The 23181-nt window shown below is 49.9% G+C and overlaps 1 protein-coding gene across 2 annotated transcripts; it reads right to left on the minus strand.

Annotated features, from left to right (window-relative positions):
* Positions 1-10266: 10266 nt before the first annotated feature.
* LOC122380149 lies at positions 10267-23181 on the minus strand. 2 transcript variants are annotated; one of them, XM_043363013.1, is made up of 9 exons: positions 22919-23181; positions 16786-16931; positions 16192-16335; positions 15748-15948; positions 15272-15439; positions 14813-14965; positions 14414-14613; positions 13991-14124; positions 10267-13725 (listed from the first exon to the last, which is right to left on the minus strand). In XM_043363013.1, the coding sequence occupies exons 2-9, from the start codon at positions 16894-16896 to the stop codon at positions 12359-12361; spliced, it is 2478 nt and encodes an 825-aa protein (XP_043218948.1). In that variant the 5' UTR covers positions 16897-16931; positions 22919-23181; the 3' UTR covers positions 10267-12358. The 2 variants fall into 2 exon arrangements, with proteins under 2 accessions (XP_043218948.1, XP_043218949.1); XM_043363014.1 differs by lacking the exon at positions 22919-23181 and adding an exon at positions 22465-22597.

Genomic DNA, 23181 nt, shown 5'->3' on the forward strand with positions numbered 1-23181 from the left:
ACGAGTTGATGAAACCATTATGTGTCTTCCATGGGTGTAGTTTTCCAAAAATCATTGGGGGTGCTCAATAGCTTTCAGAAAGGCATGCCATAGTTTTTGTAGTTTTTTTTAGCTGTTCTTTTTTACTGTAGCAATCAGGCATCATGCAAGAAATGATGTTAAATCGGTTCGAGAGCTTGTTTTAATAGCGCCACTGTAAAACAATTTTGGCTCACCCAATGCATTAACCCGCTTAACACGCGCGGGGCTGGGGTCTCCAGCCGAACGCGTGGGGTTGGGGGATAAATTTTACCCCCCTGTTATCTCCCGAACTAATGGTCCGATTTGGAAAATTCAAACGCCAGTCGAAGGATCTCATCACGAATAACTAAAAACATGTACTTAATTTAAAGTTTGAGGTCAAGGTCAAGGTCAGGTCAAGGGTACAAATTGCAAGTTTCTACAGTATCGGCCTTGCACCGTAGTTGCCGAAGAATGGAGTCATGGACTGAGACTGATTGCCCAAAACGTGTTTGGGCCTGACCTTGGCCATAAGTTTGGCAGGCCAGATTTTGTAATGGACCATTTTGAGTCAACTTTGAGAAATACATAACGTACAACGGTGGTAAAATCGTTGCTATAGGTATAACACGGTTTACCCGCTCCGGGTGTGAGGAAGGGATGTGGGGCAATGAGTGCACTGACGTGGCGCCCTCGGAGGGCCGGTATGGGATTAAAGCTCAGCTACACTAAGGGCTTGTGTGATGCCTTCAGTTATCGGTGGCACCCTCAGAATCACCGGCGTAGGGCCCTCAGAGCCGCCGGTAAGGGAGGCACCGGTGTGGGGCCGCCATGCAGGTGTCGGTGTGGACGATCAGAGGTGCTAGTGTGATTCTCTCAGAGGCGCCGATGAGGGTCCTTACAGGCGTTGCTCCGAGACCTCATAGACGCTGGTGTAGAGCCGTTACAGGCGGGTGTGGGGCCTTTAGAGCTGCTGAAGCGAACTCTCTACAAGCCGGCAGGGGGTCTCAGTGACCGGCAAGGGGTCCTTAGCGGGCTTAGGCCGGCAGAAGAAGTCCTGCGGGGTCCTAACAGACCGGCATGGTACTGTCAGACGCCGGTGGGGCCCTAAGGGTCACCGTTGTGGGGCCCTCAAGTCATCAGTGGGTGGCCTTTAGATGCGCAGGTGTTGGGTGGGTCCTCAGAGCCGCCGATATAGGGCTTTAATAGGCACTGGTGTAGGCACTCAGAGTTGGGGGTGTGAAACCCTCAGAGACACCGGTGTGGGCCCTCATAGGCACCGATGAGGGCCCCATAGTTGCCGTTATGGGGCCCTCAGAAAAATAAGTGTGGGACCATCACAGGTGGGAAATGCCCCTAGAACTATCCCCTCATAGGCCGGTAAGACCTCTCAGGGGCCAGTAAAGGCTGAAGCAGACTCTTTCCGCGTTCAGGAAATTGCATGCGAGAGCCTATTCAGTATTCATTTACATTGTAATTCCTCTCGCATCAATCGCTCGCGGGAGGTGCGTGCGATTGATGCGAGCGTGCTTCCATGTATTTGAATAGGCTCTCGCATGCGATTTCCTGACTGCGGAGTCTGTTTCAGGCTTAACGGGCCTTTGGAGACCACCGAGGTGTCCTTAAAAGCCGCAAGAGGCCCTCAGAAGTCGGCGTGGGGCCCTTATGGAGACCTTAGTGTGGCTATTTAGGGCCCATGAGGTGCTCTAACGAGCCCCACGGGGCCCTTCTGAGTAGAAATATGGTCATCGTTAACCCTCAGCGGTCAAATGGCGCCGCAGGGCCTCTCGGACCCGAGGGTCCCTTTGAACTCGATGGGGGGGGGGGGAGGGGGTACGTGTCCCCTTAGACCCCTAGCTATGCCACTGTTTCATATGCATCATGTCAAGTATTTTAGGCTCGCCCCCCCCCCCCCCCAACTTGAAAATCGTTCGCGGGCCCCTGATAATATCAGATGTAATGTTAACACAAATATCAAGCATCTTAATTTGTGGTGATTTATTCAATGTATATTCTCTTAGTCACTGAATTGAGTAAGCATAGTATTTGCATGATTCACTGGGCTCATTACAGTACTAAGAGATGGACATTCTGATTATTGAGGGCCTTGAGTCAGCTGGGAATGTTTTGAGGGGCTGGGGGTGCTTTAAGAAGGCAGGGGGTGCTGAGCTCAGGATTGGGGGTGCTTGAGCACCCACAAAGAGATATAAAGTTACGCTTATGGTGTCTTCCAAATATTAACGGAAAGTGAAATACTAAGGTACTGATTAGCTCTGGACATCTTAGGGTGGCCGCTTTGCCCCACTCTCCCCTACAACAAATCTTTTAAACGTCGAGCCGATAGGCGAGACGTTTAAAAGATTTTTCTACCTACGAGCGGTTTAATAATTTTATCCCGTGCCGCCGACATATTTCATTTAATGTATACTAGACGTTTAACAGTTTGTTAATCGTCACAGTAGACGTTTAACAACTGTTACACGTCTAGAACCTGTTAAACAAATCATTTCCTACATGCCGGGGTATGTCTTAAGCACAGCACGAGCCGGGCAGTAAAACTATGACCAAGAAACTGTCGGTGTCAAAATGCCATGTTATTTGATAGGCCGAGCAGGAAACAAAAGTTTACTGTATGCCTGGCCTATTCAAATACATTAGCCAGAGGGGTGTGGTAATAACTGGTGTAAGCAAATTGACCACGGTCAAAAATGCATTACCAGAATGCACTAAAGCCAACATTTTGGGATGGTCTCGTTCCTAAGTCGGCTAAGAGCTTCGGTCCAGAAAATAAATTTATCGTTGGCATACAGTAAAATACATACCAAACTCGGCCGGTGATAAATTTTCAAGACCTCAGTCCTTACTGATTTTTGAACTCGGCCTTCGGCCTCGTTCAAAAATCCAGTAAGGACCTCGGTCTTGAAAATTTATTTACACCGGCCTCGTTCAGTATTATATATTACTGCCCGAGTTTACTGCCCAGGGCAATGACCTCTAAACTACAGTTTATCGCATTAGCCCAGAGGTTTAATTGACAGGGAATGTATAATTGACATAATTATTGCATGATATTTGCCGCGTAAAATTAGAAAACTAACATTTTTTGGTAAGAAATATCTGCTCTGCTTATCAAGGGTTTTGAAATATTTTGTATTGGCTACAAACCCGAATTTATGGTGATATGCGCCTATTAATCGAAATCCGTTATCGCTTGTTGTCTTATCTTCGTTTGATATGTCTACTACTGATACCTTGGGCCTAAGTTATTGCGTTATTATATTATTTGACAGTTGTAGTCCTTTCCTCGAAACAAACATGTAAACTATGGAAAATATAATGTATTTCACGAAAATTTAGCCATAGGGCATCAACAAAGTACGATTACATAAATAAAGAAAAGATTCTTGCAAGAGCACTGGAAAATTCACGTTAAATCACTAGGAATATTATACCTTCTTCTTGTTCTTATGTCGTGGCAAATTATTCATGTATTATGTTCCTCGGATATCCAGTTGTTTTGCCATTCTTAGTTGACATTTTCAGACGCGATTCTTTTTGAAGTAAGGTATTTTGACGCATTTTCTTCTATAAATTTCCTTTAAAGCTTTATCCACAGCAGTAGCGCAATCACTGTTAGGAACTTATGGACAAAACAATTGTATAAAAGTGTCACCAAAAACCAGTCGAAAATACTTAGCAGGTATGCGGCATGTAGGAAAAATCTTACTGACCTCGACTGACCCGAAAATTTGACTCCGGCCCTCGTGCTCCGCACTCGGGCCTCCGTCAATTTTGCAAACCTCGTTTCCAAATAATTTCGTCGGCCCGGTCAGTAATATATATTACTCAACATCTGATAATTTTCTCTCTTAGCACGTGAAGCAATTGAAAATACTGACTACGACGCGGGATAAATGACAGATTATAGGTATAAGATATACCGCTACAAACAAGCATTGTAAAATTCACAAAACGCACCGGCATGGTTTCTAATAAGGCTGAAACAGACTCTTTCCGCAGTCAGGAAATCGCATGCGAGAGCCTATTCAAATTGATTGAATCACGCTCGCATCAATCGTACGCACCTCCCGCATGCGTTTGATGCGGGAAGGATTGAAATGTATTTGAATAGGCTCTCGCATGCCATTTCCTGACTGCGGAAAATCTGTTTCAGCCTTGACCATTTTATTTAATTGCCACAATCCAGAAATGGCTATATAGTATATTGTGATGCATTGTTGCTGATTGGGGTAAATAGATGACGAAGACATTGAAAACAGTATTTTTTTTTTTGCAATGGGTGAATTTATTGAGCTAGGTAGCTTTGCTTGCAAATGCTGAAGTATTGCTTTTTTAACGGTTCTCCATCCAATCATATAGGACTCCCAAAGCACGTTACTGACGTTAATACGTTTCTGCTTACCTAAATAATAGAGTAGTACCGCCAAAACTGGAATATTAAATGCATTATCTATACAAACGGAACTCATACTCATAACCAGGTGACAACCAGAGTTGGGACGTTTTACCATACCTGTAATTTCACGATCACGAATATCGTGTTAGTTTTGATCAGAGATGATGTCTTTAAGCATTTAGACCAGGTCGGGTCAGGTCAGGTCAGGTCAACCGGTAGGGGTTGTGACGGGTATTCGTAATACGTGTCAACCACCTCTGACAGCTTCGTAACATGTTACGAAGGCACCAAAACTACTTCGTAAATGTTAAAATGATTGCTAAATTCGAATTCAGCTCCAAAAACTAGGCTAGAAACATGTAAAACTCGAAAAGGTGAACCGAGGTCACCCGAGGTCACCAAAGGTCAATGACCTGACCTGACCTTCAGGTGACCTTGACACCCACCCTAATGTATGGGAGCAACATCAAATCACATGTTTGAACGTTTGAAACCACGAAAAGCTTGCAAACGCGCGGCTAATGCGAGACGACATACGCCGAATCGCGATTCCGGCCAAACATGGTCTCGGAAAAGAGGTCACAGGTCAAAGGTCATTTGGGTCAGGGTCATGAAATTTTCAGGGTAGGTGTAAAATTGATCAATGCGAGGGTACTGAAAGTTTCGTCGCGATCGGCCGCTTTTTACGCGAGTTAATTCGCGAAAAACCTCATCAACCCCCCCCCCCCCCCTGTGCCGGCGAAAGATCCGCAATCATAAAATATGGCTCACAGCAGTGCTGAAGCATGTAATACGCAAGCATGACCGGTTATTCAGGCTTGCTCAGCGCCACGACTCAGAAAGACATTCAGTTCAGTTCGCCGCCGATGATGACAGCATGGTCGGGTGGTTCGTTCCGCGACAGGGTCCGGCTGCTTTGTGCGGCTCGGCGGGGCGGGAGGGGGGAGGCAGGCGACGCGTCTGACAGGCGACACTTGAGCGTCCCGGGAATCAGCTGTCACCGTGCGGCGCGGCGGGCCGTCCCTCCGAGTCGACCCTTCCCATTGTTACCTGACTGGGCGCCGGCCGCCGGTCCTCCGGAAGGGTCACTTTGGTATGCGAACTCTTCACCGCACTTGCCCACTGTCAGAGAGTGTACTGAGCTACAGTAGTTTCTAACAGCTCGTTCGATTGGTCTGCCTGCTCAGCCAATCATATTCTGGCAACCTTGGACCTTGGGACCCAACGTCGCTATGGTACTTCCGTATAGCCTGAGGCACCTGGGTACTTATGAATCTTGGGTCCCGTTGGATTCTGGGTCCGACTGTACTTGGGTACATTTGATACACACCCGTTGTCCAGACGTAAATATGCGACGAATGGATTGCTGGTCGCACAAGGATGCCCAATAAGAAGGCAGCTGTCATATTGATTAAGAATATGACGTCATTGAAATATTCACCTGCTAGATAACTGTGTTCCCTGGCCAAACGGCCAAACCACAAGAACCCCTGTCATATATATATTTCTTCTGCGCTTTTCATTTATGGACTATGGTTCAGCATTTTTTTGCGTGATTTCACTATTCGCTTTACCTCGTAAAGCGTGTTTATTTAGCACTTACCCCCTCACCGCTAACAAACCTCCTCCTTCCCGGGTCATAATTTGACCCTACCATCAGCCGGGTCATAATTTGACCCTACCATGACTCGGTGAGTGCGACTTCCGGGACCAGAAAATGCCTTTCATCATCCGTCTGACCCCTCCCCCGCCCCGCCGGCCGCCAGCAGATTGGTTTGGCCAGGGGTAGCCAGTAACAGTTGGTAGCATTAGGCCAAATGGGCGCTCAAAAACTACTACCCCATAGGGTTTGCATGTTAAATCGACCTTTTTCAAGCGAGCCCCACACGTAAGCTGAAAGATAAAGTGCCAATATTATTGTGGGGAAAGGTAGCCTCAAGCTTCCTCTACAACCTTTTTATCATTCCACGTCAAATCGAACAAAAATCGGCTGTTTTGCACCTTACCATCAGCGATTTCATTATAAATTTGTGAGCGAGTTCCTGTGTCGCCCCGAACATTACATTGATGTTTTTTTGCACATTCTGACCACAGGTCTTCTAAATATAGGGCATCGAATTTTTACAAAATGTTGCATCTTTATATTTTTGAACGACCATAACTTTGGTTGTACTTGTTTGATTTGAATGAAATAAACCTAACTGTTTAGTTAATTTCTTAAGCATTTGTTTAGAATTGCACCTACTTAAATATATGACCTTGAAATTTGCTTAACTCTGTTCTTAAGCACAAAAATTGAAATAGCAAAAAACACGTCACCTTCGATTTGGCTAATTTTCATATATTTTATTGCCTACCATATTCTTAACAACCTGTGAAAAAATTAGAGTGGGCCATTCATAAGTTTTGAAGAAAATGGCACATATGCAAACGTATGTTAGCACGCGCAGTGGAGGGGGAAGAGTGAATTTCGCCCCACCCCTCCTGTTTTTCGCCAATATCTCATAGTATTAATGCGAAATTAATTATAGCTACCTGTCCAAAATTGAATTGCACATCTCATCGTGCAAGCAAGAAGAAAATCGGCTCACAACTGGTGTAGTAATAGCGGTGTAAAGTGAACATCCTGTCGCCGCGGCGACGCGGCGACTCGGCAGCCGGCGCCGATCGCTAGCCGCCGCCTGAATTGTAGACTGTGCCGGGATGGAACGGAACGGTTCCGTCTTTACATCGCGCTCCTTACCGCTGATTACGTTCAATTCGCGTCAAATTTTGTGAGAAGACTAAGAAATGTACAGGCAATCTTATGGTGTAAGAATTTTGAAAATCGGTTGGTAAACAATTGAAATATGAACGTGTAAACACAAAATTGTGATTGCTGCGTTTCCCGCGTCGGCCGATCCCGCCTCAGCCGACGACATGTTACTCTTAGCAGGTCTCTAACTGCCATATTTATTATTGGATTATAAACTAGAAATTCCCCATACATACTCAAAAATGTATATTCTTTCGTATAGTGAAGATGACGTGAAGATATCGTTGCGTGATAATGTTTTCGTTGAATTTTTGGCTTCATGATGCATTTCCACACGGCTCAAAATTCACCGCAAAATACCGTTTGCCTGAGACACTTTTACTATGGAACTTGAATGCTTGACTACGATGACTATGTATTTCCATTCTCGCAGAGTTTGGGATATCACTAATCAACAATCATTCATTTCAGAAAGTGTACACAAGCAAGCATGTCTTGACTGTCTTTCAAGGTCACGCGCGGTTGCGTGATGTTGAAGCATGAAAACGGCGTTTGCCACGAGAGTTATGAATGGCCCACTCCAATTTTTTCACAGATGGTTAGGAACATTGTGACGGACATAATATGTAAAAATTACCCGAATCGAAGGTGACGTGTTTTTTGCTATTTAAATTTTTCTGTTTTAATTCAAGGTCAAATGCATTTCAAGGTCACTTCAATTTAGTTTTATAATTAAAAATCAAAGCCTTATCAATTGCCTACAAGACCCTGTTAATATCATTTTGATACCAGAAAAGGAACCAGAGTTATAGACATTTTAAAAATTGATGTGTGGCATTTTTGGCTATATTCGATAACCTATATCTCAGCGATACTTTATCAAATTTCGAAAATATTATGCGTAACTCAGTTTTGAACCATGCCCAGTCTGCCTACAAATTTTCAGACAAATCGAAGGGGATGACGGATTTCGGTGTTTGATTTGACGTGGAATGCCCCCCTTGCTAACGTTTTTCGATGCGGAGGCCATAACAGGTCCAAAAAGCATTGGGCGCTGCCCGAGGTACATACCAAAATCCCCTCCATGAGAGCACTAGTTCCTGCGCATGCGCACATTGCCTCAACCCTGTACTAGCGTAAGTTAGCGATACTGCTCACGGACTCGATCAGCCAATGAGCGTCCCCGATTACATTAATAGATGTCGCTAGCATCACGTAAATCCTGCTTGCGAACACATTTTAAGAATGAAACAGCTGCGGCATTTCCGCCTTTCATAGATTCCTTCCATCTTAGTATCAACTATAGGCTTTTCAACTAACTTTATGCTAAGTTTTAAACTATGGTTAGTATGTTATTTCTGGTTCATGTAATTTAAAAATAACTGCTTTATGAATTTGGCTTTACGCGTCAGAATAGAATACTCTATTTATTCCATATTCAAAAAATATATTACCTTCCATGTAACTTATCCAGGTAAAATGGGCGCTTTCCGCGTCGTTGGTGTACCCGTTGTTCTATATACCCTGGGTTTGGCCCAAGTCCTTTTTGCCCCGGCAACTCCGGCATGCCAGATTTGCGCCAGTGTAGACGGAATACCGTCTGGAACAGGATTTTGAGTCGATATAGCTCTTTTCCGGCTAGCCAGTCTTTGCCGTAGCGCGATCCGGAGATGGTATGGTTTCGGACCGCCAAGCCCGGCTCAAGTCCGGCTGCCTGCCACGGCGTGCTTTGGCTATTGGCTAGGTCCGGCTGTCTCGTTGCTGCTCTGGCTTACGGTTGAGGTACGGCTCGGCTGATACGGCTTACGTCCGGGCTCCGGCTGTGGTGCGGGCGAGCTCCGGGATCGTGTAGCAGCTCCAGTAGAGCCCCAGGCCTTGCCCGTACTTCGTCCAGTACAGCCCCAGACCTAGCGCGTACCTCGGCCGGAGTTAAAAGATGCCGGGGCTAGCCAGAGCAAAATCAGATACAGCCCAGACTTATATTGCTGGCTGGGCCATCGTCTTTGGCGTGTCAACTTGGAGTTCATAATTCATATCGCCTGCTCTCGGTTCGACCAACCAGGACTCAAACCTAGAACCTCCAGTCTGTATTTCCGCGGGAATCTGACGCCATTCGATCCCGCAACCATCACTTCAAACGAGACTTACAGCACTAGGTTATGGCTTCGCATCAGCCCTGGAAATTGTGCTTTGATTCCTCATTCCTTCAATCTTCATCTGAGCGACGCAAATTCTGTGTTCCACATTCTCCGTCTTGGCCTTATGACCTCGAAACGCCGCAGGGCCCAGCCAACTGGCTGTCCGGCTAGCAACACTACTCCGAAGCGTTTCTCGCTGGTGCGGAATTTTTCCTGCTTGTGTTCGCATGCCATGGTTGGCCAGTGGCCACGCGATCGGCAACAAGTTGTGGCTCTCCCTTCTTTAGCTCAGTGGAACCGCAGAGGTTGTCTGAGGCCGCGACGATTGCCTTGATCCTCTATAAGACTCGCCATTCTGTGAAGTTTGGCCGTTCTGGGTACTCGAACGGAAGCTGGCGATAACCTGGAAAATGTCCGAGAGTAACGAAGCAGGGAGAGATATGCACAGCGAGTTTGAGCCTCGAGGCATTAATCATAATTCATGTCTCATCTGGCTGTGGTGAGACAGAACAGAAGATTGTCTCGTAAAGTGGCCTCCGTATAAATTGGTACGGAACATCCTCGGTATCCAGTAGAAAGAAAGCATCCATTCAGCTGCTTTCGCTGTTGGCAGCCTTCACGGCCCACGGGCAACTGCAGGAAACGATGTCCCCACAGTGCCTATCTACAGATGGCCTTGGTACCTATGTAAAAGGCTCCAGAAGCCTAGAGGATGGATGTTCCGGGGTTCCAGTCTGATTCAGCATATGACGTTTTGAAGCCATGCGAAGCTGTCGTCACTAAATCTTCTTGCGATGTGATGTGAGCTTTCACTGGACTCCTTCGCGATAAGGCGACGGTCATCTTGTGCGGGCTCAGGTGCTCTAGCTGGCCTGAAACAATGCACACATGTTCTTTAAGAGCGTCTGTGGCGACATAAAATTATATTACCAGCACAGGCTATCAACAATACCTAATTATATGGGGCAGACATTTATTGGCGATTTCGAACGAGACATCATACATCAATGTACATTAAATGACCACGTCACCGGACCAGCTCATTGGCCTGAACAGATCTAGCGACACTAATCAAAGACCAATACTCGGTCGGGCCTCGGCCCCAACTGCACAGACCACAGCCCCGCCATCTTGACAGCAGACCAAATGAATGCGTTCAGCGTTCAGGCGTTCAGCGACTGAGGGTTCAAGGCGAAAGGTACACTTGTAGTAAGTGGGCGAAAATAAACTCAGCAATTAACTACACACGGACACGGGATGAGCCAAACCATCCACACACTGGGGTTTCTTGGTTATCCTATTGGACATGCTGCAGCATAATGTCTGTTTCGGATATCCGTCATAAAATGGCCGACGAATCTATCAGACGCTGGTAACGTTCCTAAAGTGCCAAATGTCCTAGTTTACTCCTCCTAGTGTAGCTTATTCCGATCATCATACCAATCAATCATTTTATGCCACATTTTGTCGTGACGGAACGGATGATCAAATACGATTTCACCATGCATGGTAGAGTGAATTACGATTTCTTCCATGCTGTTAGAACTGTAAAAACTCAGTCTGTAAAATATATTTCTATGTTAGAAATGGAAAAAAAAAACTTTACACTGGTGAGACGTAATTTGCGTGTATGGCCTTTCAGAAACGAAAGCAACGCTGGCCATGAAAGAGTATGCTAAATCCCAGTTCAATACCAAAGGATTGTAAGCCAAAGTAACGGCATGGCGTCTTTCTGTGCAAAATGAAGTCATCGGTTAAGGGCACATCTAGTGACAAACTAAGCCCATAGCCGCTTGATCTGTAGACCAGCATAGCACCGAGCATAACCGGACAGCACCTTACTGGATCGCAAGTGTACTGATACTCCGTAATCCGTATGCAAACGCATGCGATATATACAGGGCTGAAACGAGGAAACAGATAACCACATAAATAGATGTAAGAGTGGGGTGTTTTCAGCTTGGTTTAACCACAACACAGCCGTACCAGTATCCCATGAAAACATCAATCGAAAACCGAGGACATTATTCGAGAAAAGCTTTCCTGCTAGTGAACTAACTAAAATAAATAGTGAAAATGAGGCAAGGTGTGCGACCAGCAAACATCAGTGACAAAAACGGTAATCAGCTCAGTGCTACCCATCCTTCTCTGTCAAACGAAAACAATAAACAGTGCCTAGAGTTGCTTGTGTGTTGAAAGAAAGGTGACGGCTACACAGCTGCTTCTCTCAAGGTGAACGACATATTTGGCGAATACCGGCTACTCGCAAGGTGATTATGATAATGATCTTCTGCAATGCCATTCAAGGAAAGGAACCAATCGCAGCCAGGCAAGCTGGCCCTCGACTGATTCTGTGTCACGAAGACAGCGAACGTTGTGACTTGGGTCAGTGCTCAGTACAAGCGTCTGCTCTTGACACCAGACACTTAATGTTCATGGTGACAGTCCAGCCGCCATCCGACACACACCACCGTTCAGTCTGCAAGCTTGCTTTCCAGGGCTAGTATGCGTTCAGTCATACCAACACTTCGCAGTTGACAAAAATAGTGTTTTTGATTGCGAAAAACCGCAGAACAAAATTTGAAAAGGCTTTCAGCAGGGCTAAGTTTACACATGACCTACAACTTAGTTACAATGGACGAGAGCTAGTGGGGGCGCAGAATCAAACTCTTGCACTGCAACCAACCAAGCGTCTCCGAAGCTGGACACATCGCCAAGCTGGTCACACTCGCATCACCTTCTCTAGGCGCTGGGGATCACTCATTGCGCTTTCCAACAGCGACACGGTATCAGGGATCCAATGTGCATTCGTTTGCTCAACCCATCAAGAAGTGCCACCAGCATTCGCAGCTTGGCTAGGCTCTCCTTTCACAGAGGGTAAGGCTTCACACGATCTGTCTCTTTTCGCCCAGCTCACTTTCAATATAATCCCGATGATTGGATAGCTGCTGCCTCGTAGCCGTCGGCTTGGTGGTTGATGGTTGTCTCGCCCAGCCCAACGGCATCATGAGATCTTGGGGAAACCCGAGGCGTTGGCATTTGCCGATGCTAGGCGGCGCGGCTCGCCAAGGTCCAGAACCAGCGCGCATCGAAGTCTACCTTGAAGGCGTCTCCCTCACAGCCATGATCTGATGCTGCTCGAAGCTCTTTGGCGGAAACCGCCATGACGTCGTCGGTTCTCCGGGAATAGGAGACGGGCGGATCTTCGGTCGAAGACAGCGGAAGCTTCTCCCGTGGGTCTCTCGCTGACGCCATGGGACTGATCTGCGACGACTGAAGCACCGACCCAGCATCACAGCAGGTATCGCCTTCATCGACTGACACTGTCTGATAGCGCTTGGCGCCAATAGCTCCACAGTCTTGGTCTCCACAAGTCCAGGCCACAGTTGGGCTCAGCGTTAAAGAGAGCGCGGCCGTGGTGTCTTCCGCTGTAGTCAGCCGTCCATCCGACAAACCGCCATCGTGTCCAGCGTCGAGCGAGGCAAAGCTGCTGACACCATTGGCCAAGCCCCCGCAGCTCCGCGACCAATGGCTATGCGCGTTTTTTGACTGCCAACTAGAACCGTTGGTTGACGTGGCAGCCTGCGAGGCGGTGGTCTCCACTTTGATCCGCGGTGGTGGCGGCAGCGGCGGCGGAGCGGCGGGCGGTGGGTCGCCTTCCTCGTCGCTGCTCGAACACAGGTCGATCACGACAGTCTCCTTATCTTTCAGCTCCTTCCCAATGAGCGGCTTGCTTGGCACGGGCTTCCGTAGCGCCTTGACTCCGCCACTCTGAGGACGACCTCTGACCGTCGGGTACCGTACCTGGCTGCGTCCACGAGCCAATGGCGGCGTGAGAACGACGCTAGCGCCTACCAGCGCCGGCTTGATGACCTTCCCGCCAGTACCTACCAGAGTCGGCCGCCACACGGCCCCCCGAGTGGAAGGTGTTGTGGCCACTTTGATCTGGGGCTTGGGCGCCACGTTCTGCGGGGTGATACACTTGATGGAGAGGCCAGAAGGTAGCGACAAGGGCGTGGTCTCTGCTCGCGCTGTCCTGGGACGCGTCATGCCAGCCGGGAGTCCCGTGCGAGGCGACCGAAAGGTTCTGAGGGCTCTCGCACTGCCGGAGACCGCACGAGGATCCACTGCACCTGATGTCGAGGCTGCGGCTGCCGCGGCGGCGGCGGCGGCGAGTGCCGAAGTGGCGTACCGGGCACCGCTCCGATCGGCCACGCGGTACGGGTCGGGGCTGACGAGTGTCTGGCCAGGTCGCCATAGTGTACCGCGCACGGAGGCTGGCGGCCTCCAGAGCGGCTGGACGGGCGCCGGTCTCGGGCGGGTCGCCTCCTTGATCTCCTCCGCGGTGAGCCGGGTGAGTCTTACTGAGCAGGGGAGCACGGTCTGGACTAGCCGGCGAGCCTGGTCCGTCAGACCTGCGGACAGAACCAGGAGTCACCGACGTTACCACAGGTTCAGGGGCGTGGTGACTGCCAGAATACACAGCCTGATAAATATGACGTGCAACGCTAACATAAAGCCAAGAGGGAAACGTTGGGTCGCTTACCCCATCTCCATATAGGTTGCACCACCCTACTCTTATAGTGACCCAAGGAAATGTGTGACACATGATGAGCAATGGGCATTGAGCATATCTGAAATCCTTCTCCTCCGTTTCGACGCAGCGGCTCCCCTGCTCACCGGCGCGGATGGTGCGTCGCCTTTCGGCGCGCTGTGCGGCCGTGAAGCAGTAGAGGTGACTCCAGCCGTACACAATGTGCCGCCCCTTCCGCGGCGGACGCCACGAGACGGGGAACGAAGGCTGCCGCGCCAAGCTGGCAACGACACGGGCACTGTCAGGGTTGGTGCGACAATGGATCATGCGGTTTCAAAATTCAACGTAACTGCTTCCCACAGAAAACTCCATTTATAACAACGAAAAGTGTCAGCCTCCTGGTTCTATGAACGGTGCTGTGAGGTGAACGCTGTGAACGGTGAAGAGAGGAAATGCTCACGTTTCATTGGCATTCATGTTCTGTAACTGTACCCTTTGCGTCACCCGCCCACGACGAACTTCAGTACCACAAAACCACAAAATCATGTTCACCTCCACAGCCCTCTCACCGTTTGCGCTCGCTGTCTTCACAGTACTTTTCATGTTCGGGCGGGTGCTGGTCGGACGGCGGCTGCCCGGCGCCCAGTCTCCGGCCCAGTGGGGAGCTGACGTCTATCGTCTGATAGCGGAGTAACAGGCTGGGACCGCGGCGTAACCGGGCCAACGCAGCGGCGCCGCCGCCGCCCCGCTTGGTTGGCGACGAGTACGGCTGGGTGGGGAAGAGGTAGACGTTCAGACAAGCTCCTTACACCAAATCATAAAAGCGTTGCTTGTGACCAACTAAAAAATACACCGCGAAAGCCTCAGCTAGATATCAAATTAAGCTCAGGTGGGCATCCTGCAATCCAGGGAGCACGAGCGACAACCTTCCACGACAAACTGAGCCAAAGTCGCGGCTGCGCACGTACCTCCTTGCCAGAGCCGTCGGCGGGCGCCAGTCCCACGTAGCTGAGGAAGCGACTCTGGCTGGCGCACTGCACCTCCGGCTCAGAAGTGACCGACTCCGTATCGGACGGCGGGCCCTCTTCGGCGGCCGGAACGCCGCACTGCCGCTCGTGGGCCTGAAACGTGAGTCACAAACGGCCGTCAGATGGTTGGATTCAGACAAACAGAGAATGAACATTCGTCTAGGGAAGGACATAGTCCGACTAACGATACGATAACGATAACGTCCTGGTGGATGACACTTATCAACTAATTGATGTCATGCACCAGTCACTCTCCGGGTAGCTGCTTCACAGATGATATTCGCTAGCACAGCAGCGCATGCTCACTTCATAATATGCTGGTGTCCTCAACCACAACGACCTCCAGCCGGTGTCACATCCCCACACTGTCTGTATCAATACAATACCCACAGCACTGACCTGAACGGCGTCCACCGAGCTGAACTCTGCGCTGCACGTGTCGCACAGGAAGATGTCATCCGGCGGCGGCTGCACCATGGCCAGCTGCTGACTGGCGCTGCGCGACAGCTGGCGCGGCAGCAGGTGCCGACGAGGCGACAGCGGCCCGCTCTTCGGACGGTCGTACTCCTGAGCGAACATCGCGGAACGGGGTGTGTGAAATGAGTGGGGAGGAGTGGGGAAGAAGTTGGAAGCAGACAATGCGTTTGACGACGCGCAATGTGTCACCGACAAAGACAGTGCTCAACTCTCAATAAAAATAATCGAAACTTATGCTGAAAGAAATTGTTCGATACTTATTACTTAACTATCCAAAGTGAAGGTGAGGACGCAAATTTGACAGAACGTCCAACTGCCAATGACACCAGAGTCGGCATATTGTCCCAAACCCCATCTCCAATGATGCTGGGTTCGCCCGACGTATCTCGCACACTCACAAGGTTTTCGTTTCGGCACGTGACCACCAGCCGGTTGGTGGCCAGCTCGTACAGAGACGAGCTACCGTCGAAGTTGTTCTTGAAGGCCATCCTGCCGTTGACGCAGTGCGGCTCGAGGTCGGCACAGAAGCGCATCAGGTACTCGCAGTCGGCGCCGCGGTAGCAGCAGCGTACCAGCTCGCGCAGCCGCTCCGCGTGGCCCTGAACGTGTCAGGGCGACAAACCAGTTAGGACTTCTTATCACAATTACAAACACGCATGGCGCAAGCCATAAACCAAATCGTATCCATTAAGCATGATAAGCCAAGGCATCGCCTCGGGCCTAGATGTTACGTAATGAAGTACAGCAAATGCCAATGCCTCACTCGCGCACACTGAAACGTCGCCCTGAACTCACGTCTCCACCACAGCCTAGTGCAACCGACCACCGTGACCCCCACATACCTTATTGACCTCGTTGCTGGCCTTGAGGTTGAAGTAAGGCACGGTGCGCGGCCACCAGGAGGGCCGCCGCACCGTGCGCAGCCGGTGTTCATCCACGCCCAGCGCGCACTTCAGCAGGAAGCGCACAAACTTTACCAGGCTCCGCTGCACGGAGACAGCGCGGAGGGTCGGGTTAGATGACGCGGGATCGCAATCCGATGATGATGATGATGATGATGATGATGATGATGAATTGGGTTTTTGGGCGCCCAGACTACAGTGGTCATTGGCCCCCAGGATCGCAATTCCGTAACGGTAGAGTCGCGCAGGTCATCAGTACAGCTTGTAGAAAAATGCAAACCTCGAATACGGCAGAGCGAAACGAGAAAGATCCCAGCTTCATTCGTATCAAAATAAGTTAACGCCTTCGGAACTATTAATTCAATATTTCCGATCAACCATCATTTCGTTACTATAAAGTGCGTTAAAATACTAGTGTGGCGATTATCACGAAAAAATGAAGGCAAACACCAACATAGTTAGCTTTATTTAACAAAACTCCCGCAAAGGGTTGCGTCCATGCTCACATTAGCACAACGCACACTCGCAACTCACGTCCGGCATGTTCTCGAGCGCCACGGGATGTCCGTCGCAGAACACCAGCGGCAACGAGGAGACCATGAACGGCTGCTCGCCGCCGTCCACCGCCTCCCCCAGGCCTGCCATAGTCACCTCGTCCCGAAGCGCCGCCGCTCACTCGCCTGCAAACATGACACATCAGAAAAGGTTATGACCTAAGTTTAGAAGGCATGAAGACGCTATCCCTCTCCCCTATGTCGAAGTATTAGGATCGGAACACCGACGCGGCGCTGGTGCGACGAGTCGACTGACTACGTCCCCACTTTGAGGGGGCCGGAGGGAGCAATAACGGCGACGACCCGAAGCCCTGGGCGCATACGACTTCGAGTAGTGGTCACGATCTCGGCCAGGCGCGAGGCAAGAGATCTCTTGATCTCTCCGCCGCTGCAAGAGAACGTGGCGACGTCGTCGTCGGGCGACAAATGGGGAGGTTCAGGCGTAACAGCAAAAGTCGACCTGTGCCTGGACCTTCAGAGACTTCGTTTACACGGAGCTAAGCCAGCCTCTCAAGCATCCAGCGAGTTTGCAAGATGCTGCAGGGGATAGAGGAGGCTGTGTCAGAAGCCCGCCCGTGAAGGGCTTCCACCGCGAAAGATGGAAAGCTATCCATGGTGGACCGCTCGAAAACCAACACCTTCGTAAGGACCTACACTGGAGTGAGCAACCAGGTCCATTGCCCGAAGCGAGACAGGCCATGAAGAGGGGAAATGAGATCAAACGGCTGTCCTGTCTCAACACTGGAGTAGAGGTCCGCGCCCCTTCAGCTTGACAGATATGGAAGCCCAGGTTCGGGTACTGAAGCTCAGGGCCCTGTTTCACCGCCCGACGCTGCGCGCGCTGCAGCGCGCTGGGAGCTGAGGCGTACCCCTGACGTCACTCGAATGACGTTGCGTGCGATCCGTTAGCTTATGATGAATCGCGTTTGGAACACAGGTCCTAAAGAACCAAGTACAGAGAGAACAGAGGTTTGAGTGCGAATGCTGCTAGCGTGCTGATGGTGCTGGCGCTTGGGTGCTGGCGTTTTGCGATGACGTCATAGCGTAGCGTCAGAGGGAAGTTTGTTGATATTGCCATGGAAACCCAACGCGCCGACGCGCGCAGCGCACTGCAGCGCTCCGCCGTGAAACAGGGCCCAGGAAAGCAGCCGGCACTGATCAGGTGTGCATCGAGCACCTTCGGCCACTCAGTCCCAATGCCAACATCGCCCTGCTACGTTTGGCCAACCAAATCTGGGAGCACGGCATCATCCTCAGTGCGTGGCAGGGGGCCACCAACACCCCCATTCTGAAGACCAGCAACAGCCCACAGCTCATTATGTCATATCGCCCGATCGCCCTCAATGATAATCATGTATCAAAACTCCAGGATAACAGATGGTTGACGCCCGACTCATTATATATCACCGAAACCACAACTTCATCCCGCAGGTCAGTGGGGAGAACCTCAGTCACCTCGTCCGGACCAAACAGGATGGCTGGAACAAGACTTGCCCTGAAGGTTATTCGCCGAGGGGAAGACGGCAGAGAGGTCCGCGTTGTCGGCACCTACTATTGGTCAATTATTTATAAGACGTTGACAGATGCGACGTTCACCTATTTCTCCAAAATTCCGTTTTCCTTTACCTTACCTGACAATATCGAGAATTTAGAAGGGCAACTCGCCTGTAGGTCCCGCTCTCGTCAAGCTCGTGACTGGCGGTCACCTCTAATCATGAGTAGGAATATGATACATCAGATAGGCCCAGTGCTTGTGAAGTCTAAATTTGAAGGCGTTGAGGTATGGGGCCTGGACAAGTGATGTCGGGTGGGAGTTCCAGTCGTCGATCGCTCGAACAGTGAAGAGTTGTCTTCTGGCTCTTGACTTGACATGCGGTTTGTACACTGTACAGCTTCCAGAGATGGCCACGGTGGTTGGACTTCGTGAACGCATGCTTGGCAAACTGTCCGAGTCGATATCGATCTCGTTATGCAGCAGCTGGTACAACTCAATCATGACCATGTCGCCACGAAGCCTTCGGCGAAGCAGCGAAGGAAGCTCAGGCACTTCAGTCTCCGGTATATGGCTTGCTCCTGATGCCGGGCACTGAACGAGAAGCGCCGCTGGACTCGCTCCACGAGCTTGATCTCTGCACGATTGAAGGGGCTCTTCATGGGGTTGCCGTATTGAAGGTGAGTCCTGGCAAATGACTTGAATGAAATCGGCAGGGTGATTTCGATAAGATTCGAGAACGACCACCGGATCAGGAAAAAAAAAAGAATCCGCTAAGCCTTCGACACATATGAGGAAGCCTGCCTCCTGAAGTTCAGCCCAGGTCGATCAGGACACCCAGATCTCTCTCGGCTGAGGTGGAGGCGGGGCAGACACCATTAATGGTGTAGAAGTGACCAGAGTTTCTGGTCCCGACGTTCAAGGACGCACGCTTGCTCTGGTTGAACGCAAGCTGCACGGACCATGTGGTGAAAGCATTAATGTCAAGCTGGAGCAGAGATGCATCACCGGCAGTATCAATAGAGCGGTACAATTTTGTGTCGTCAGCAAAAATCTCGACGCAGAACCTCACGGCGTCGCGGATGTCGTTGTTATACACATGGAACAGAAGGGGCCCTAATACAGAACCCTGTGGCACCCCGCAGGTGACAGGAGACCAGGTGGAGTGATGGCCTTTTACGACGACTCGTTGCTGTCGACTGGACAAAAATGACCTGATCCACTCAAGGTGTCCAGTCACATCATATGCTCTCAGCTTAGCGAATAGGCGCTCGTTTCGAAAGTCCAAATATATGACGTCTTCACTCAGGGCTCCCATCACCGATCGCTCGGCTCCAGTAAGCAAGTACTTCCAGCAGATGTGCCGTGCAGGATCGGTGTGGGGGAAAATTATGCTGGTGACGCGACGAGTGGGGACAGTCCTTTCGAGGTGACGTATACCATCAATCGGTCCCTTATCAGCGACTCCATGACCTTGCACATCACTGCAGTAGGAATATGATACCTACATCAGATAGGCCCAGTGCTTGTGAAGTCTAAATTTGAAGGCGTTCTTCAAAAATCGTAGTCGCTCTTCATAGGGAAGGTGTCTGATTGAAGTTATCAGGCGCGTTGCTCTCCTTTGGACAGGTTCGATCAGAAGTTGGTCGGCGCAATGGAATGGTTCCCATGCCACGTTGCCGTATCCAAAGTGTGGGCGTACAAGTGTTGTGTACATCAGTGGGAGAGTTGACTTGTCGATAAGCTCGAGCGACCGTTTGATGATTCCCAGGATCTGGTTAGCCTTCGCCGCAGCAGAGGCAGCCTGTTTGCGGAACTTGAACGAGGAGTCCACGAAGACACCAAGCCTGTGCTCAGCTTCAACCGCCTCCAGACATTGTCTTCGGATGTCGTATTTGACCCGAGGATTGTTGCGTCACAGATGCGGGATTTTGCATTTCCCCTCGTTGAATGGGAGCTGCCAGCGGTCGGACCATGCGACCAGAGCATCGATGTCGCCTCGGAGAGATGTCGTTGCCGTTGGGTCTCGCGCCAGCTGCATGGGCGATTGTTGGGCAGAGTGATATCTGCCACCTCCATTCGGTGAGACTGCCAACTCTCCCTCCGCATCAGCCTCCGACACAGTGCGTGGGGTTTCAATTCTGCTCATCATTCGCCGGTTGGGTATGTTGGGCGGGGTGGTCTCTGCGACAGCCCGTCCCCACAACCTCAGCGGCTCCTGAGCGGGAGACACTGTCTTGCGTATTGTCTGAAAGAGCTTCGTATCGTCAGCAAACATCTTTACTGAGCAGTCGACCACAGAGGGAATGTCGTTCACAAACAGCAGGAACAAGAGGGGCCCAAGGACTGAGCCTTGAGGTACTCCACCTCTGACGGCAGTTGGTTTCGAATGGCTCTCATTCACGACTACTTTTTGTGTGCGTCCAGATAAGAAGGCCTAAATCCACTTCAGGAGTTTGCCTGAGATCCCAAAGCACCTAAGCTTTTTCAGTAGTCGGACGTGTGGTACCGCGTCAAACGCCTTACAAAACTTTACGTATGCCACGTCACAGACTCTCCTTGTTCAGGCATATTGGTCCAGTCCTCCAGTACCCCAAGAAGTTGGGAACTGCAGGACATTCGGGGACGGAACCCATGCTGGTGTCTACACAGCTGGCCGGTGGATGTCAGAAACTCGACCAACTCATCGCGCACTAGAGATTCCATGACCTTGCATGGGATGGACGTCAGGCTAATGGGCCGGTAGTTCCCCGGGGTACTTGCTTCCCTCTTTGTGGTTTGGAACAAGGTTTGGAACCACTGTTGCGGATTTCCATATCGAGGGGAGAATACCTTGCTTCAGGGATTCGCGATACAAGGACAGCGGGCCAGCCACAGCCGCTGAAGCAAGCTGCAAGAGTTATGGATGCAGGCCATCTGGGCCAGGGGCAGCGTCAGTCTTCAGGTTGTCAGGTTTATGTCGCGCTGCTTCAGCTGAGATAGAGACAGTTTCGATTTGCTTACCAGCAAACTAGCTGGTTGGCTCCGGAATGTGAGACAGATCCTCATACTAAAGAAGGCGTTTAGGAGTTGCGCCTTACCACCATCATCACACACAACGGAGCTAGAGGCATCTATGATCTATGAGATTAGTCCCGCCTTAGTCTTCAGCCTTGAATTCGAGTATCTCCAGACGACCTCGGGATTGGTTTTTACATTCTTGACAAGGTTCTCCTGGAGGTCTCTCTTCAATTTCCCAGTCAAGGCCCGCAGGCGGTTTCTGCAACGGGTATCTCTGGTAAAGTCGATAATGTTTTGAGCCTGGGAGTAGATCGCCCACAGCCTTTCCTTCCCTTCTTTAGTTGCAGAGCTTGGCCATTTATGTGGATATTTTTATGGCTGTTTTTCCTCTTGCTTCTTGGGAAACACTCCAGTGCACTTAAGCATACAAAATCCATGATGAACTGGTGTTTTTTCCTAGATTGCCAGACTCCCAGTATGCGTCCTGAATCATCCTGATGAGCCTTTGTGGGTTCCCCTTTAAGTAGTTTCAATGATCTGCCGGCGGGACTCGTTCACAAGTGTAACAGAGCAGGTGGAGCCCCAGAATGACGTGATCGCTTTTCCAAGGCCGACTTCGTGTTTGGGGTTTCATACCATTCCATCCCCATTTGCTATGATCGGGTCCAGTATGTGGGAAGTGTCACCTGGATGGAAACGAGTAGGTTGGGAGACCTGCTGTCTAAAGAAACAATCATCCAAATTCCAAAGCCTTGAGAACCTGTGGGAGATGGTCAGTGGCAAAGCAGAAATTATCATCCTTAGCCAGAGGAAGGTGCACCGGGCACCCACAGCTGTTCATTGAAGGTCATAAGGGAAAGTGCTACCTCTATGACTTGGAGAGAACTCCTGATGTATATGTTGACACCTCTGAAACTACTTGAACCCAAGTCAGGTTGTGAGACATCAAAATTGGTGTTTTATTGTGTCTGCACTGTACATGTCTTGGCTTTTGCAGTCTGTGTGCATGTCTGCAAGCCCTCTCCCCATTTGTACTGGTCTCTAATTTCAAAAACCCTTCTCCAGCATTCATCTTGTCATGTCCATAGGCAAGCTCAAGAGCCTTTATCATGTCTCCCCCGAATCTTTGATCTGCCAGTGATGTCAGTCAAGTTGGTCATAAACAACCTTGGTACTTATGGAAGATTGGCTAGTTCAGGTACAAGTTTTGTTGCTCTCATTTGGATCCTTTCCAGCCTGTTAGCATCTTTCTGGAGAAATGGGGACCAAGGTCCAAGCTTGAATGACATATTCCTTGTGAGGGCATGTCAGAGTTTTGTAAATTGGCAGGAACAATTCCTTGTCCATGTAGGTGGATGTCCTCTTCACTCTTCCCAGCATGGAGTTCGCACTGCTGCTGCTCTCATCACCTCAACCTGCTCTGACAAAGAAAGTGAAGGATTTCTCCTAAATAGCATACGAGTGAGTCAGCCTAAATAGCATACAATGAGCAAGTCAACCGAAAATGGGTATGCATATCAGGAGCATAAACCAGAAACCTTCAACATGTTCTCTTCCAAGCCTTGCAATAGGTAACTGCTCGAGCAAACGTTAAATTTCAATAAAAAGCAATAGGTCTCACCTCAGTCTCAAGCTAAGGGCAGCAATTCTCCCGCTTCTCCATTGCTTCTGAAACTTTTGAAAGTCAGTAGAATTGTATCTCTTTGTAAGTTTAACATTTATTTGCTAAAACACTTCAACATCCTCATTATCAACGAGGACCTTGGCATTTGCCGTGCTAAATACCCGCGTCCTCTCTCCGCCTCTTTCTTTTTCTCATGCAATGCAAGCAACTCGCTAGTTCAAAACTCAAACTCCTAACTCAACTATGTAACGGAAGTTGGC

Source organism: Amphibalanus amphitrite, unplaced genomic scaffold (assembly GCF_019059575.1).
Source record: "Amphibalanus amphitrite isolate SeventyFive unplaced genomic scaffold, NRLGWU_Aamphi_draft 000092F_arrow, whole genome shotgun sequence".
NCBI lineage: Eukaryota > Metazoa > Arthropoda > Thecostraca > Balanomorpha > Balanidae > Amphibalanus > Amphibalanus amphitrite.

Excerpts from the sequence above, each read along its gene's own strand:
- LOC122380149 (XM_043363013.1), bottom strand. The coding sequence starts at position 16,896 with ATGGCAGGCCTGGGGGAGGCGGTGGACGGCGGCGAGCAGCCGTTCATG. Across the intron at positions 15,949-16,191 it reads CCAGCAACGAGGTCAATAAG|GGCCACGCGGAGCGGCTGCG; the intron begins GTATGTGGGGGT and ends TGACACGTTCAG. Across the intron at positions 14,125-14,413 it reads GAAGACAGCGAGCGCAAACG|CTTGGCGCGGCAGCCTTCGT; the intron begins GTGAGAGGGCTG and ends TGTCGTTGCCAG.